The sequence below is a fragment of the Dryobates pubescens genome, chromosome 17, assembly GCF_014839835.1.
Source record: "Dryobates pubescens isolate bDryPub1 chromosome 17, bDryPub1.pri, whole genome shotgun sequence".
NCBI lineage: Eukaryota > Metazoa > Chordata > Aves > Piciformes > Picidae > Dryobates > Dryobates pubescens.
Window position 1 is genome coordinate 20,114,154 of NC_071628.1, and position 18,349 is coordinate 20,132,502.

Consider the following 18,349-nt stretch of genomic DNA (forward strand, 5'->3'; position numbering starts at 1 on the left):
TAACCAACAACCTTCCATTTCTCCAGGTGCTAAGTAACTGGTATTTTAACAGATCAAATTGAGTTAGTGGAAATACAGTGGATGTTACCTGCACATTAAAACACCATTTTGTCTCAAACTTAACTACTACAGTGTAAGGCTGCATTCATCTTTTATCTTGACATATAAATGCTGTACTGTACTTTGCAAAGTTAGACCTGATTTTGGCTTGAAAATAGGTCATCATACCCTGACCTAACTTTACACCACATAGTTTGTGAAAATAACTTAAGGCACTTAAAAGAGACTTGCCATTTTTCCGTGATGATTTCTGTGCTGGAGGTGGCAGACAGGTTTGTGCTGTTGCTAGCTCAGGAACGGCAGCTTTAGTTCCATGATTGGCTTTTACTTTATCAGCCCAACTGACACCAGAAGGAGCCAGGCGTGTTGCGGAAATTGTCACAGCAGGGTTCCTAAAGGAAAGTTATTGCTCTTTAGTGTCTAATCAAACAGCAGAGTGGCTCATTAGAAAACTTTATCAGGACACACTTTCCTCAGTCCTGATGTTCCCAGCAGACCCTTCTCAAATGCGGTCATCAGGTAGGTATTAATATATCTACATAGTCTAGCACCATTGGAGCAATTTTTCCACCACAAACATGTATTATTTCTGTAGAAATAGTTGACATACAAAATGTCAGACAGATCAATACTCAGAGGAACTGACCAAATAGTACATCTCTGCTGAGGACATTATGAAAATATAGTGTGTGCTCTAGATCCCAACAAACCTGAAGGAACTGAAAAACAGGCCCTGAGAAAGACTTAAACTGGACATGGAGGTACTCTCCAGAACTGAAAAGCACCAGATAGTGCTGCTCTGAGCTGGTGTTTCTGCACATTGCTGCTGAAGTGCTTTCAAACAGCAATTCTCATTTTAACAAGTACAAGATGCTTTATTGGAGGACATAATATGCTCTGTATTTAAACTAGTGTCAGTTTTGCTATTCATCAGAATCATAATCATCTCACTTCAGATTCCCCTTTTTGACCTTTTGCACACCCAGCTGGCCACCTGCATTGCATACATTGGCAGTTTTAATTTGGCCTTTGTTTTGCAGTGGGAATATTAAACAGATAACATGAGATACCCAAACTGCATTTTATCTCCATATCTTTGAAATGATCAGTGATTACATATAGAACAAAGTGAAAAATTTAGTCCTTGATAGGATTTTCTTTTACAGACCACATGCTATTCTTTCACAAATGCAAAAACTGCAGATATAACTTAATAAACAGCAAAATGATATATTGATTACTATAGAAAAATATTTTATTCATGAATTATGCTTTAAATGAATCCTCATTTTAGCTTTAATAAGCTTATGGTCTGGTTTCATACCCAAAATTTAAACTTCTTCGAGCATTTGAGGTCACACTAATTCTGTCTGTTGATGGACTTGGAATCACATGTCGTCCTGGAGACATTTTCTTTACTTCCCAGGCTAATGAAGTAGGTCTGCAAATTCAGGAAAGAGTAAAAATAAAAATCACAATAACTATTCCTGTATCACCTTAAAGAAAAAACAACACCAGCAAATGTTATAAAGTATTAATAATACTGCTGAATTTAGCAACTGTTCCTAAACAAACTCCAAACTCTATTAGCCAGGCCCAATCCAAAAATGATGCATACTCTCAAGAGCACAATGCTTATTTCAAGTGTCAGTGTGGGACCAAATACCAAACCAACCAGTTAAAAGGAAAGGATCAGATAGAGGACTAGAAATATCTTCTAGTTCTAAAGACAGTAACAACACAGATAAATGGCCACCACCATTTAAGGTACCCTGTGGTTTCCTGTCCTGTGTAAGAGAGCACTCAATACAGTTTAAATGTTATTTTGACTAACATAGGTATAAAATATCTTCAGTACCCAAAAAACTTCAGAACTAACCAAATGTATCACCACCCTCTCTTTCTATTATAGTACTGACATACTAAACTTTATCAGCAGTAATATTTACTGATGTGTACTGGCAAAGATATTTGAACAGGTTGATTTAAATTAACTGTCACAAACAAAATGTTCTCCTCCAAACACAGTTTGAGACAAAATCCAGGGCAGCAGTTTCATTGTGCATCTCATCGAAGCTGAGACTATTTTCTTCTTTAACTCTTGCTCCCGAAGTTATCTGATTACATGAAAATTACAACTGACAATGAAAAACAAAATCAAACTTGTAGAATCCAGTGCTGGTGAAGACAGATTCAGAAAAGTACTTACCTAATTATTTCTTAACTGGTTCCAGTACTACTAGCAGAATCAACAACCTATAATCAACTAATAAATCCACTCTGTTATGTATGATCTACTGTTTTGTCTCTACCTAGGCAGATCCACAATCAAACTCACTACCTAACAAAGGAAAATGGAAAAACTAGAGAGTGCCACTGCGCACATGCTACAGGTCTCCCATCCTCTGCAGGCACAAAACATACCAGCAAAACGTTACTTCTCATTTACCTCTCAAATCTGCAACTTAGGCACCAAGGCAAAAACTGAATGATGTAATCAGTTTTACCTCTCTGATACTACACTTCCCAACCCTGTACCATTTTCAGCATAGTTATTCACTGATAGTGTTAACAGGGAGGATGAGATTCCCTCTAAATCCTCACACCAGTCCTGTCCAAAAGGAAAAGTTCTTTCCTGATGCCCCAGAGCAAATGCTAAAATTGTTTCCCTTTGCTGAACCTCTGCTATAAAATGAAGTTTATTATGAGACCGCATTTGAATGAAATCTAATTACCTGCTTTGAGCATCAGCTTTTTCTAGCTTCTCTTGTAGCTGTATCCAGTCAATCAGTGCTTTGAAGTCTCTTACATAGTTATCAAGCATCATCAAGACTTCCTGAAAAGCAACCATGACATCAGCTTTTGTATTAAAATACAATCCTCTTACTCCAACAAAGGAGCTGAAAAGAAAGTAGGAAATTTACTAGTCTGTATTCTCTCATAAAAAAAAACACCAACAACCAATAAACCCACGAAACCTCCTGAAAGAAAGAAGCCCAGACAGTGAAGATTTTTATGTGAACAAACGTTAAAAATATTTATCCTATCAAAAAACATGCAATTTTCCCAAGATCTCTGGGAGCAACGTTTAAGGACAAAATAGTAAAATCTAGCAAGAAAATAATTTCTAACCTACATAACTATCACTGTTTCAGGGTATGTCAGAGTTATCTTTTAAAATATGCTGAATGTACCTCATCAAATAGGCAAACTGTCTATAAAACGTGGTAGAGTCATGGAAGACTAAAAATGTCATGATTAATCTGTTTGTGAAGTAAATATAGACCAAGCCACAAAAGGCAGCTGCAGCAGAGAGAGGGAATCTCTTCTGGGGAATCCTGGGATCCCTGCATCAGAAAAAAAAGTGCTTCTTATGCCTCTGAAGTTCAGCAAATTGTATCCTACTCTTATACTCCTCCTATGGACTTTGAATTGTGCAGAACTTTCAAATGATGTCTGCTCCTATGTGTCCAGATTAATGGCAGAGATTCCATTGGCATGTGAGATTATCAGCACTCTTGTACTAATAAAGCAGATTCTAATTAAAAAAAAATTAAAAAGACTCTCAGGGCGATATTTTGAGAGGCAAAAAGTGAAGTACCACAGCACTAGACTTGGTATCTAAAACCATCAAGCCTGAAACAAACTTACTGAGAAATAACCAAGATAAGCTGCAAAATGAAAAGTTACATTCTCTTCTCTGATTAGTACACTCTCACAAGTGGAAAAAAGTCACTAATTGCACATTCCTGTCTATTAAGTAATTACATGATCAGACTTTACAACTTCAATATGCAGATCATGCTTCTGGACCATTACAAAGCAAGTCTTTACCATTTTAAAAATTACTTTTGAACTATATGGAGTTACCAGAGACCTCCCACAGTTTTATTTGAATTAATCACTGAACACTGTAGTCAGGAATGTATTTTACTGCTTGAAAGACTTAAACATTATCACAAAACAATGCCACTGGGAGGGATCTCAAGAGCAGCCTAGCCCATCCCATAATTCTTGGCTAGAATTAAACATACAGTGTCAGAAATTATATGGGTGTGCTGGAATTTTATTTAAAATATTGCAAAAATCTTAAAGAGCTAGAATTGTAGAAACTAATGATTGGTCTCCAACAAATAAAATTAACTGTTATGAAAACACATGAAATTAACTTGACTTCACACTGTGAGGATGAAATTTGTAGATAAAATGTCAGTGGCTGAACAGTAAGGAACTAAAAGGCTTGCTTCAGAAAATACTGACTTCATCTACTGATCCCCAGCTTGGTCAAATGTGCAAGTGTAGTAAGCACCGTGAAGTCAGATTACACACAGAAACAACACAGGTAAATTGGATCCTGCAATCTTGACTCAGACAATGCTGCCATTTTTTCACAGCAAAGCAGAGCAAAGGCCTGAGGTTTTTTTCCCCTGAGCAAACAATAGCCGTCTACTGTCACTGACAGAGAAGCAATCCTCCTGCATGCAGGAGGCTAAGAAACCACTTATATTCCCCATATAAATAAAAAAAAAAATCACTTATTGAATGGGACAAAAACCACACAGACCATCACAGCCAACAGGCATACAGCACCTTCTCAGTGCAGCTGGTTATCATCCAACAAAGCACAATAATGCATTTTTAAAGCAGACAGAGCAAGATCACAACAATCAGAAACAGAAACTTTCATGACTACTCTTTCAAAGACAATAAAAATGTATGCTGTACTCTATGTTGATGACATGCTGAAAATAATAAAATTCCATAAATGGAGTTTGAAAAGTTACATCAGCTTCACATGCAGAGTTTAAAATACAGACAGAACTTTACAGTATAAGGAAAACCACTAACAACAAAGTGTTGCTGTTTATGCAAGTCTTTACCATGTCAGTCATTCCTGCTGGTATTAAAAGACATTTTCCGCTCAAAGCAAATAACTATTACTAATACTTAGCACTTAGAAATATTTTAGGAAGAACTACAAATTAAAATGTATTGGTTCTAGGCTGTAACTACAAATGTTAACAGTGAAATTTGTAATACTGAAAGCAGTAAAAACACTCTACTACAGCACAGGTAACATCATGTCCCAGACACCCTTACTTTCAATTGTCCTAAAAACAGGACCTCTAAGGTATGCAAAATGTTTTCTCATATAAAATTATATGGATGATCTTAAATTTTATTTAACAACCAATGCAAGTTTGAAACTCAATTTCATCTTCCACAGAAATATCCTTTAAATTGGTAGGTCTGACAGATACAGAGCTGGTTGTAAGAAGGGAAAAGTCACAAGCAAGTCAAACACAAGGAAAATCAAGGAGAATACCACTGCTGTAAAAGTTGCTCTTTCTTTTGAAATACTCAAAAAGGGGGAAAAAAAAAGTTAACAAAATCTTTCTTACAAGGTAGTTGGTTTACAGCCCCAAAATAATTCTTAAGTGAAGTCTGCTAGAAGAAATGAACAAGTCAAGTATTTTAGCCAGTTCTGTTTTCAGTTTCACTAATAAAATTTCAGTTTTCTAATTCAATTCATGTCCACTTAGGTTAGCCCATGCTAAGTTGTGCTGACTCTTACTAACAATAAGAGCATAGAAAGCAAAATTTAATTCTGAATCATTTACTTTTCAAGTCTGTCACTGAGATATTCCTCAAAAAAAAAAATATCTGAGATATATTTCTGAAGTTAGTTGGCACAGGAAAAAATATACAATAAATGTCTTAACCTATTTTAAGGAATGTCTAGCTACACATTATCAGAACTGATCAGAGCAGAACCATGCAGCTGTAACCCGAGTCATGTTTTACGAACAAGGGAATACAAACAAGACAAGCAGCTGAAGCGGCCCCATATTCACTGATGCACATCTTTCTCCCTAAAGCTAGGAGGGCCATTTTGTCAAGCAGGATGAAGCAGAACAAAAGTGGCTCTGAAAGCGCTGCTACAGGCATCCAGATAACTACATATAGATGTACAGCTAAAATTACCAATTAGTTTACCAATTGGCTGCAACGGATTCGATTGGTTTGTAATTAATTCTAGATGCTGGCGCATAGAGCAGGCCGGTTGGCGCCATCCCTTTGTCCTACTGACACACAATACTGGTGTGCAGGGCTCTGGGGTCCTGGCCATCAATACAGCTCGCCAGCTCACCTACGCTACTCAGTGCAGCAGATATACCCTGTGGTGCTGAAGCAGTGGAAACTTGTACCACTTGAGAAGGTGCTGACAAAAAGGAACCTTTATGGGGTAGACTATGGTTGTGCTAGAGTCAAAACAATTTTAAATCCCATTATTTTTCAAGGTCATATCCGTCCCATACGATTTTTAAAGAGCCAGTTCAAACGCAAAAAGAAAGCAATACTGTTACAAAACAACACTTCAAGGAAAACCAGCGACATAAACCAAAAATCATTCGCAATATGGCTCCTGTTTCTTTCTCTCTTCTATTCAATTCTCTGATCAACAGTCTTGCATGTCAAAAAGCTCTTTTTGTGCTTTTCCTTCTTTTCTCCAGCATTCAGTCATTACTTGGGTTTCTGTGTATTTAAGCTGTACTTCTCTCTTCAGTTGGGTGATCACATTAATTACTTTGCAATCCACAAGGATATAGAAAGTAGCTACCTCAGAAAAAACTTATATTCCTGAATCAGAGCAAATTTGACTTAGGCCCTAGAGAAGTCTATTATAATCCTTAAAACCAGAAATTAACTTTGTTTGGAAGTCCCATACTGGCTTTGAAATGTCACCTCCATTTATTCTCCCATTCTCAAACAAGGAGGTGGCACACAGGGAGGCATGGAAGATTGCAGGATTTTGAGGTTACTATAGTTCCTAAAAGTAGAATGCAGAGAAATTAACTAAATCACCACATCTCTCACAGTAGCTCATTCTCAAGGCTAGAATTGTGTGGGTTTATTTACAAACTATGCATACTTAATATGGTTCATTATCTACACTGAATATTTTAGATTATGTATTTACCAAAATAAAGTCTGTTTTCTTGTACTGAAGAGCATTCTTAGGAGGTAATCCAAGTTCTCCTTTCTTTCTTTAAGTGTTAACCTGGTTAACCAGGTGTTTAGGCAATTTGACACAAAAACTGCTTCAAAAATGTCCTTGTAGTCTTCCTACAGCTGTGTTACAAACAGAGTAGAGTCTGGGGTTACAGCTTTGGGTAAGGATGAAAGGAAGCAACTTGTCTAGTCAAAGGACTCTCATCTTACCAACCTTGGTACCTAGCAGATTAATATTTTTTAAATAGACAATTCTAAACCAGAGGAAAACCTGGGGTAATTTCCCAGTAACTGAAGTTCTCTCAACTGTTGTGCCTTTTTTAATGTTCTCACCCATACCAAGCAGCAAACTTGAGACAGTAGAGCTATAGGAACACATGGCCTCTGAGATCAAGTGTGTTCAATGCACCATACAGGTTGGACTTGATGATCCTTGGGGTCTCTTCCAACCTTGGTTATACTGTGATACCTGGCCTCAGCTTGTTTCACCCACAGTATGAGAGCCATAAAGCACTCACTGTCAAGGATGCGCTCCTGAGAAGTGTAACCATTACCAAAGTACATTTGCTCCATAAGAATGAACGTAGAGGTCTGGGGGCACATGCAGGGCCTCAATCACACAAATTATTCACACAAAAAATGTAAAAAAATAATTTAAATTACATATATACATATGATGCAAAGGATCATAGAATTGCTAGGGTTGGAAGGGACCTCAAAGATCAGCCAGTTCCATTCCCCCTGCCATGGGCAGGGGCACCTCACACTACATCAGGTTGCTCAGAGCCACATCCAGCCTGGCCTTCAAAACCTTCAGGGATGAGGCTTCTACCACCTCCCTGAGCAACCTCTTCCAGTGTCTCACCATCCTCATGGGGAAGAACTTCATCCTAACATCCAATCCGAATCTACCCATTGCTATTTTTGTTCCATTCCCCCTAGTCCTATCATTACCCGACACCCTAAAAAGTCCCTCACCAGCTTTCCTGTAGCCCCCTTCAGATACTGGAAGGCCACAATTAGGTCTCCTCAGAGCCTTCTCTTCTCCAGATTGAACAACCCCAACTCTTTCAGTCTGTCCTCATAGGAGAGGTGCTCCAGCCCTCTAAGCATCCTCGTGACCCTTCTCTGGACACGTTCCAGCACCTCCAGATCCTTCCTGGAATAGAGGCTCCAGAACTGGACACAGTACTGCAGGTGGGGTCTCACCAGAGTGGAGTCGAGGGGGAGAATCACCTCCCTCGACCTGCTGGCTATGCTTCTCAAGCCCAGGATGTGACTGGCTTTCTGGGCTGCAAGTGCACACTGCTGGCTCATGTTGAGCTTGTCATGCACCAGCACCCCAGGTCCTCTTCTTCAGGGCTGCTTTCAAGCCAATCACTGCCCAGCCTATATCGGTGCTTGTGATTGCCCCGACCCAGATGCAGGACCTTGCATTTGGTCTTCTTGAACCTCATGAGGCTGTCATGGGGCCACCTTTCCAGCCTGTCGAGGTCCCTCTGGATGTCATCTCTTCCCTCCAGAGTGTCTGCTGCACCACACAGCTTGGTGTTGTCAGCAAACCTGCTGAGGGTGCACTCAATGCCACTGTCCATGTCACCAACAAAGACATTAAACAAGGATGGATAGTCAGGAAAATGATAAATTAGTTGGTTAACTAAACAAGGAGACATGCCAGATTTTCAGTGGGGAAATAATTAGCAGTTGAAAGAATTTAGGTGTAAAAAGCTAAAAGTGTTGAACTAACCTTAATTCAAACCCCCAGATTTTGCAGTTTGATTGTTTAGGAGTTTTTATTTCCTTTCAAAAGCCAAGATTTTTTTCACCCAGAGGAACCTAGGACACTGGAAGAAGAATACTGTGCCTAAAAAGAACACTTTAGAGGCCTGCACTGAGGAAATAAGTTACTTCATAATCCTTCCTGAGATATCTTTCCTAGGATTGGTAGCACTACAAGAAGTGACATTCACATACAAGAAATCATCTCTACCCAAAAGCCTTCAGTGAGAAACCCTGTAGCCAGGTACTTTTCTCATTTGTAAAACATAAGTTTTAAAATTTCTCAGTGGGAGGGAAAAAATAAAAATTATGTTCCTGAAAAAGTAGAATTGACATAATTGAACTGGCCCTTGTCAGCAAAAATAGGATCAAGATCCAGTTTGGATCAACTTAACCATTAGAGTGAATTATTCACTGAAATCAGAGAAATCTGGGTTTCTACCTTCAAGTCCAACAAGTTTAGAAACAGTTTTATTTTCCAGCCTGCCTTAAAAGCCTGTAATCAGGCTGGCTGAGCATGGGTCTGCATGCAGAGATTCAAATCACTGAAATTAGCATACCTGGGAACCAAAAGCAGCCCTCACAAGACATTCTCAGCAAGAAATGATAATGAGGTAAGTTCCTCTCTCCTTCTGGGAGGCCTTCAATCAACTCAGACTCCCTCAGATAGCACCCTGCCTGATTGGAAAACCGTAACGGAAGTTGCTCCAGCTGGTTCTTTTGCAGAACAACAACAACATGCAACAAATCTTTCAGAGAAAAGCTTTAGAGTATCTTACACTGTCTATAGGGATCAGAACAATAGCACTTCACTGCCGCATTTTTCATCCCAAGCAGAATGAAACTTTTTTCACAGAACTACACTGAGGTTGGACTGATTTAAGAACGTGACTGTAAGCTTTAGAATCTAGCAGAAAAACCACTTTTGCCAAAACCTTATAGACATATACCAGTAAGTGATACTGGATGGAAAAGACAAATTTTTTACATGCAGCAACTAAATAGTAACTTAAAAATAATACAGAACTAATTTTTTTACATAAAAAATTAAACTCTTTTGACAGGGAAAAAAAAAAACCACACAAAAAACCAAACAGCTGAGGCAATTAATTCATTCTAGAAGGAATAAACCCTAATAATTAAAGTTTTGAGCTTCTTGAGTATCCTCAGATGCTAGATTCTATCAATAAGAGGTCTGTGTGTGGTGTATTGTTTCTCTTTTTAAATATAAACATAAATATAAATAAACTCAGTTGCATAGACACCTGCAGACCATCACAGAACAGCAGCAGGAGACATATTTCACTGCTGCATTCACCAAAATTCCAATGACCAAAACTGACTGCAGAATCTGCCTTCTTCCATCTAGACATAATTTTGGGCTTAATTCCTTTTAGCATACAGGAAGATATTTAAAGGCATAACTATCACTTTTCTGCCTAAGCTCAGCACCCAAATATAGAAAATGCTAAGTTATAAAATATTCATATACACATTAGACACAGAAAACTAGCTGATGTATAGAATATCCATACAATCAGCATTTTGAAATGTTAAAGGTTACAGGCAAATCTATTAGAATATACCTAATCTCTTCCTCTTGCTATTGCATAAACTGCTTTATGTGCTTAAGATGATGCTTAAACTTGAGAGCTCTTCTAGCAATATTTTAACCATGTTCTTTACATCTTTATATACAAAGCATCAAAGCAATGTCTATACATCTATAGACATTATCTGAGAGTCCTCAATTCCAAACCTATAGCAAAATACCAATTCCAGCAGCACCCAAAGCTGAGAGAAAAATATACACAACCACTGATCCTCTTACACACATTTCCACTGTTTGTTTCCTTACCACAACCCGTTCGTCTGCAGTTTCAACCACAACCAGCCACTAGAGCCCTTTCTGATTTGGGAGCATCAAACATTCTCTTCAGTGACAAGGTAATCAATAAATCTATACCAACTTGTAAGAATACAAGAGAGAAAAAGGTACAAAATAAGATAAATAAAAAACCCAAATAAAACCCCCACTTTTCTACCAGGTTAATCTGAAGGTCTCAAATTCCAGAAGTCATCACAATTTTACACAGGTCTTAATTCAGTATTTACAGAACTAAAATGTTTAAATAGAATAGCACATTGTCATTTGACTTCAGTCTTAAGTTTGAGGAGATGCCCCTTAAAAAGCTGAACTTAAGAAGGCTTGGATTTTGGGGTTTTTTCATAACAGATACAGCTTCCTAAACAGGATTTGTCAAAACCCCACTTACAAAAAACAAAGGAAAAGGTAACAGTTTAACCATTTTCATTCCTTATAGAATATTGTTTCCACCTATGTCCAGTAAAATAAAAACTGTATTTTATTAAACGAGCTAACAAGATAGTCTGCCAAGGGAGACTGAGAAGTAACTATGGCAATATGGAATCCTCATTTACCAAGGCCTCTTAGTTCTTTAGGTATAGCAGAAACACATTAATCCATTTTCAACTGGACTGATGCCTCTGTAGTTCACTCTTATAACATTTTATGTGGGGACCAACGGTGATGTATAAAGGACTACCAAAGCCAAGGCAACAAACAGATAATGTTTATTTACCTGAACTGAAACACACATGCCCAAATTGTCATGATCAAACTAAAGACTGAGTTAACTTATTTGCAGGACAGAGACCTTCTACCAAGCTACGTCAATTCCCAAAACAATGCCATATGAGTGCTTCTTAATAGTGTTTGCCAGCTGAACTCTAAAACTAGATCACTATTTTAATTTATGACCTCCAAAAAGGTTGAAGTACCACAGTAAACACTTTATGGATATTTCACAATATAAAAGCTGCACTTAGACAAGATATTTCAGTTGGAGGATAGCAGGCACTGGCTTTTCAGCACCAGAGGTAAGGAAGACTCACAGTTTCCACAAGGATCTGTTGCTTATTGTCACCAGTATTTCATCAAAAGTTACAACACACTGGTGATTATCATGGAGGTATGATCACTCCCTAATTGAAGCCTATGTATGTAGCACCAAAAAAGTAAATGTGTATCTATTACAAGTTATGCAAAGTATTCACAGTTAAGATACTTTGCTGTACGTAATTAACTGGTACACATTGACAGCTTCACCTCTGGTAGAAACTGGACTATGTCTGTCAACAATAAATACCCCAAAATAAGTAATGTCAATCAACAGAACAGACTGGCACTTTTTTGTAGGGAACAAAAGGATCTTTAAGAGGTAAAAACAGTATGAATGTTACATAAGTTTTACCATACACAGCATTGGATTCCCCTGTTCATTCATTTTTTGCTGTCTCTACCTCTGTTTTGCGAAAAAACAACCTTATACACACAAACACCATTGTCAGGCCTTTACTAAAATGCAGACTTCCCACTTAGGCTATATACTACCTCCATCTGAGAGCAGATCAAGTAGCATGATTAAAATGTTGAATGGTATCTAACCCCCACCAAAATATGTGATAATCATACAAACATGCTTCTGCTCTTCCAGTCATAAAAAAGTTTCAAATGCTAATCTAATTACAATGCAAGGCTGACTGATTTTCTTAAACCAAAAAATTCTCCAGAGAAGTTTCCTGAGCAGGAAGGCAGTTTGGTAACAAAATGTTAAATTCTGCTAGAGCAACCAACCAGTGATTTGGAAGCCTCTAGCTACTGTTCAGTTTTCAAACCTGCTTTCAATGAAATGTATTTGTACGCTAATCTCAAAGTCAATTTGGCCGTGTCTGATTACAGCAGAGAACTAGATGTATGTGATAAGAAAAAAAGTTTACTTGAATTGATAAATGCAATTTTTTTACAGTGATTAGATAATCATTTCCAGAATGTGTTGAGTGTTCAGCATGTTATATATGAAAAAAAAAAGTCCTATCTTTAACATTTCTTCTGGCTTCTCTTAGTGCTTGTGATGAATTTGATTTCTAAAGAGTGAGCGATTCTTATGAAATGACAACAAGCTTTCTACTAGAAAATCATCACAAAATGTAAAACAGATGCACAAGCTATTAGAAACATAGATTATTTGAAATTAGGAAGCAGGCCTTGCAGTGGCATCCCAATCACACACCATGTATGTCTGACCACCAATCACTTCCTAAACACCACAGGGATAATTAGAAGAGTGATAACTCACTGCAAAAAGGGAGCAATGCTTAACCAAGTAACTTAAGAGGAAACAAACGGATGTGAAACAGGCCAAACCACAACAGTGCCACCTACAGTAAAGAACACTATAGGGAAAAATAACAAAATCAGTGTTCAGGGAAAAAAACAACCCACAAAATCAGAACTCAATTTGCAAAAACTGATCTAGTAACATTATGTTCATCACCAGAGGTTTTATACACTTCAAAAACGAGTCACTGCCTAAGATAAATGCATCTTCTGAAATCTGAAGAAACACACTGTCAGTTTTCCTATTTACAAGCCTTCACTAAATACAAATCAAAAAACAACACATTTGTGAAGCTCCAAGCCCCCATTTGGCTTTTTTTGTCAGTACAAAAAAAGCATCATAAGAGCCATGTGTCAACAGGCAAAGAAGAGCTGAGGACTCACCTTGCATTCCACAACACTCTGATCCGATTCACACGTCACATAGATTTCATCAACTGCCCGTCTGAGGTTGTCAAAAAGAAATGCCCAGTATCGAGCTCGCAAATCAACTTTTCGAGGTTGTCTTGTTTTTGTTGGGCTTTTGTCAAAGGTTTTATCTCCTGCTGCTGCTGCTGTCAATTTACAATCTATGGCAGAGCTCTGAAAAAACATGAAGATACAGAGGAAAAGGAAAACAACAAACAGAAGTGCGATCAGCAGGTTGAGTTCGCTGTGCAACACACATTTTTTCAACATGTTCAGACATTTGAAAATGACAAATTTTTCAATGAAAAAGAGTACTTCTTCCTACAAAAAAGCACACTTTATTATCTTAAATATAGGCAGTAGCTACGTAGAACTAGATTCTATTTCTTTGTGGCACTTATAACTCAACATTCACACTGCGCAACAGTACAAGACACTCTGCCACTTGGCACATTGGAAGGTTACATTTCTAATTACATGTCCTGTATTACTTCTTCTGTATCATCCTGAGATGAAAATAACATTCTACTAATAATCATTCCAGCAATATTTTATCACAGTTAAATCCTATTACCAAGGCATCACATAGGACTTTAACTTTTTTAAACCCTCATTCCAGTAAGAGCATTCCTGTCAGTGAAATGCTGATGAAGCTAGTCCTGTGGATCGATGTGTTATGGCTGCACTGCAGAGGAGATGCCAGCAAGCACTGCATTAGTTACAACAGGAACCTTTCACACACCACTTTTACTAAGACTTCCACTCACCATATTGTTAACAGTGCAAGCTCAACTCAAACCAATGTAAGTGCTGCGCCAGTCAATCAAGTTTCTCCTACTTAACACCAAATCTGAAAGTGTCCTCATGATGTTTTAAATTGCAGTTTGACAGCTTTATCTACAACAAATCTGTTTGGATTTTGAGTGCTGGACTATTTTTTTCCGAAATAGGATCAATCCCTAGCATATAAGGTAGAAGAAATACAGCATTTCCTTACATCAGAATCAGGGCAGAAAGGTAGCCTTGCTATAGGCAGCATGCTTATAGAAAGAATATCCTGCATTATTTTACTGAACACCACTCTCCTAACATTATTAGTAACAGAAAGTCATATATCTGGAGGTTAGGAAGTGCCAAAAGTAAAGGCTGAAGATCACATAAATGCTAGCAGTTTTCGTCTTCTGAGTACTTGACTTCCAAACTTGTATGCTTTAAAAATACAACAGATGTTCAGATTTCCATATGTATTATTCAGTCAATAATGTATCAGTGACATCACAAAACATTTTTATGTCATAAACAAAAAATGAGCAGATACCTGTTTGGCAGTCTTATGTGTTCCTTGAGTCATTCTCTTTGTTTTTCCACCAGCTTGCCATTTTGATTTTCCTGTGAGAGAAGCAACTGTTTCAACCAACAGCAGCAACTTTAATTAAATAAAGCATTCTAATTTGTAAATACCTCATCTTGCAATGTAATGACAGGGGAACAATCCAAGAGTTAAGAGGTTTACAAAACTGTGTATTCCATATATATATATTCCACTGTTAAGAATGTGGATAATACCAGAAAATTAAAAGAACTACAAAGAAAGGCAAGAATTATAAACCTCATTATACAAATATATAACCTACCTTTAAGTGCCCAGAGCCTCTGAAAATTCTGTTATTATAATCTACATATCAAATATAATACTAGTTTTCTGTATAGATGGAAAAAACCCCTCTGCTCTTGAATGACTGTTCAATCAGTCCTTAAGGGAGGTTATAGATAGGTGGAGGTTGGTCTCTTCTCCCAGGCAACCAGCACCAGAACAAGAGGACACAGTCTCAAGCTGCACCAGGGGAGGTTTAGGCTGGCAGTAAGGAAGAAGTTCTACACAGAGAGAATGATTGCCCATTGGAATGGGCTGCCCAGGGAGGTGGTGGAGTCACCATCATTGGAGGTGTTCAGGAGGAGACTTGACAGGGTGCTTGGTGCATGGTTTAGTTGATTAGGTGGGTTGGATAATAGGTTGGATGCGATGATCTTGAAGGTCTCTTCCAACCTGGTCTATTCTGTTCTACTCTACTCTACTCCACTCTATCAGGTATTACAGAATTAAAACAGTTTCTTTACTAGGGAAAACAACTGTAATAATTTAGTTTGTCTTGAAGTGTCCAAACAGCCTACCAGTAGATTTATGTATTTTCTGACAAAGAAGATGGGGAAAAACAGAACCTGGGACTGGATTTAGTTCACCTACGTTTAGATAGCCAAAGGAAGAGAGAAGAACATACAGAGAGCATAAATCAATCCCCTTAAGATCTGAAATGCCTTCTCCAATGTACCTGTCTCCCTCCACTGCTTACATAAAGTGACATTAGCAACTATGCTTCCAAAATCAGTTTAAATTCCGACAGTCACAAAGGACAACTTCAGGTCTCAGTGCTGTGGTGGTGGCAATTTCTTAACTGATTCAGAATTATGTTATTGTGTTAGCCAACACCTACACAACATGTTTGCATTATTACATTTGAGATTTGCTCAGGGGTTAAAAAATAGTAATTTTTTTTTTTTTTTAAGTTTTATTCCTCCAACTTGGTATCTAACTTGTACATGAAAAATCACAAGATCCAATTACAAACATAAAAGCATGATAAGACAAAATACTAAGCATGGCAAAAATACTCTCTAGCACAGATTACATCTCAGTAAAGGTTTCAAGATTATTTAGCTGTATGAAGCAAAGCACATAAATGCATTAGTTGAATATAGTTCCTTCCTTGATCATGGAGACCGTTCTTGCATTTCAGAACTGTCCAGTTATGTTCTTAACAGTTCTTGGCCCAAATTCCCTAATACAGTCCAGCTGTTTTACATTGCTCTTCTTATGTAAAGCAGCTGTAAACCTGTCAGAATCAAGCAGTTATACATCTGTTTTGCATCAGTGGCTATTCCAGAGAACAAGGCCTGTAATTTTCAAACAAATTAAAACCTATTTGCTTGATAATTCATTTTTTAAATGCTGCATTAGCCAAATTAACAGGTTACAAATTAATACACTGAACTCCATTTGCAACATTCAAGAAAAAAAAAAATATTTGCTACTGTATGTATAAAAGCTTCTGTTCATTAAAAAGCTTAACATGCAGATCAATTCCACATCAGATTATAACTGAAATATTTCAGTCACCAAAGTCTCTCTTCTGGTGATTTACATCCTGCATAGACAAGATCTTGAATGCAGGGGCATTTGTAACTGAACAGTTAAATACAAATAAACACAGGCATGTTAAAATTAAAAAAGGATAGATGACAGCATAGAAAAAGTTACAGTCTCTTCATAGTCTACTAAATAAGAATATGAAACCATCACCTAAGAACTGGGAGATGTCTGAACAAGTTCCCTGTAAGGGCAAATGCAAGTCTTCAGGCACTAAGGTACACATTTGGAGAAATCAAAACTTAGGGAAATACCAAGCAGTGTGTGGCAAGGATTCATTATTTCTTCAGATGCATGGGCCAAGAAGTTTTGTATTTCAGCAGCAGCCACATTTCTGAGTTTTATTATTCTTTTTCTTCTAACAAGTGCCACTGGTTATTAGAAGACATCTTCCTTTCTGCTTTTGTCCTTTCATATTCACAAGTAGTGACAACGCAAGAGCCTTGCCCAACGGTTATGTGCATATCCAGTGACTACTGGTATGTAATTATGCAATACTAGCATTGGCACAAGAGGCACTGGAAAAACTCCAAGTCACATGAAGGGCTGCTTGGAATGTACTGAATTTTAAGGAAAATAATAGTGGCCAAAGATGATTATCTCATTAGCTATTAAGTTGCCCATGTGAAATACATGAAGTAGTATTCAGGGAGCCAGAGTCAGATTTCTCACTTGGGAAGTCCATTTCCTCTCTGGTTATAAACATGGAGTACACAGGGTTTACGATTTGTTTACGATTTGACTTCCTGTCACAAAAAGCTGAGGTGCTAGTATCTCAAAAAAAAAAAAAAAAAAAGATAAATTATTTTCAAAAGCTATCTTTTATACTAACAATCTCAATAATCATCCTCTCATCTCTCTTTAGGGTAGTTTTACTGATACAAGAATTGCCTTCAAATTTAGTATTCAATACCAGCCCTCATTTCTGTTCTCACTGTAGCAGAGATCAGCAGCGTGAGTGGTTTCAGTTGTCTCTGACACTGTTCATGAGGCCTACAGCAGGAATGAAAACTATTGTATTTCTTTTCATTTCTCTGAATTGAATCTGAGAGTACAACTGAGTAGGCATTTTGTTGTTTTCCTCCAGTTCTTATACATGGTGTGAGTTATCTACTCTGTCACTCCTCTTCTATGCTATCTATAAAACCTGTAAAACAGACAGTTCACAATCTAGTGCCACTGCTACACACAATGAGCTTGTACTCCAGAACCTATCTCACTAGCCCAGTTGTGCATCTCAAGAAACATTTTCACAAACATAAGGTTTGGATAAGAGCTGAGGTTCCCTGAACCTCATTTAACATAAGGCAGAGGCATCTGCCTAGAGGAAGCAACTACATGAGACTGATTATTTCTGACTCCTTAACTGAGGAAGCATATTAAAGTTTCTAATATAAACCATACCTTGTCCTTAAATTTTGTAGAGAAGTAGCAGATACAATTTTCCTAAGTAGTAATATTTGAAGAAATAACTGCTTTGATTCACAGATATAACCAAAATTCTCAATGTTTTTCCACCTCTGGACTGAATCACAGCAATAAATGTTGTGTATGATTTTTGCAAATCACTGTCTCTGTCTCATCCCTCCCAGCACTAGACTGATTCACATTTATTTCAGTGAAATTCAAGGTTTGAAACTTAGAGGCTTTAAAGAACACACTTCTCTTTATGTTATATTCTG

The 18,349-nt window shown here is 37.6% G+C and overlaps 1 protein-coding gene across 2 annotated transcripts in view; it reads right to left on the reverse strand.

The window, feature by feature from the left end:
* Positions 1 to 18,349, reverse strand: part of SCAPER (S-phase cyclin A associated protein in the ER) — a 148,088-nt gene that overhangs the window by 121,308 nt on the left and 8,431 nt on the right. For both annotated transcript variants that reach the window (XM_054169067.1, XM_054169068.1), the window contains exons 4-8: positions 14,781 to 14,851; positions 13,439 to 13,636; positions 2,796 to 2,896; positions 1,385 to 1,501; positions 292 to 452 (exon numbers count right to left, since the gene is read on the reverse strand). In XM_054169067.1, coding sequence (XP_054025042.1) covers positions 292 to 452; positions 1,385 to 1,501; positions 2,796 to 2,896; positions 13,439 to 13,636; positions 14,781 to 14,851 — 648 coding nt within the window. The remainder of the gene's footprint in view (positions 1 to 291; positions 453 to 1,384; positions 1,502 to 2,795; positions 2,897 to 13,438; positions 13,637 to 14,780; positions 14,852 to 18,349) is intronic.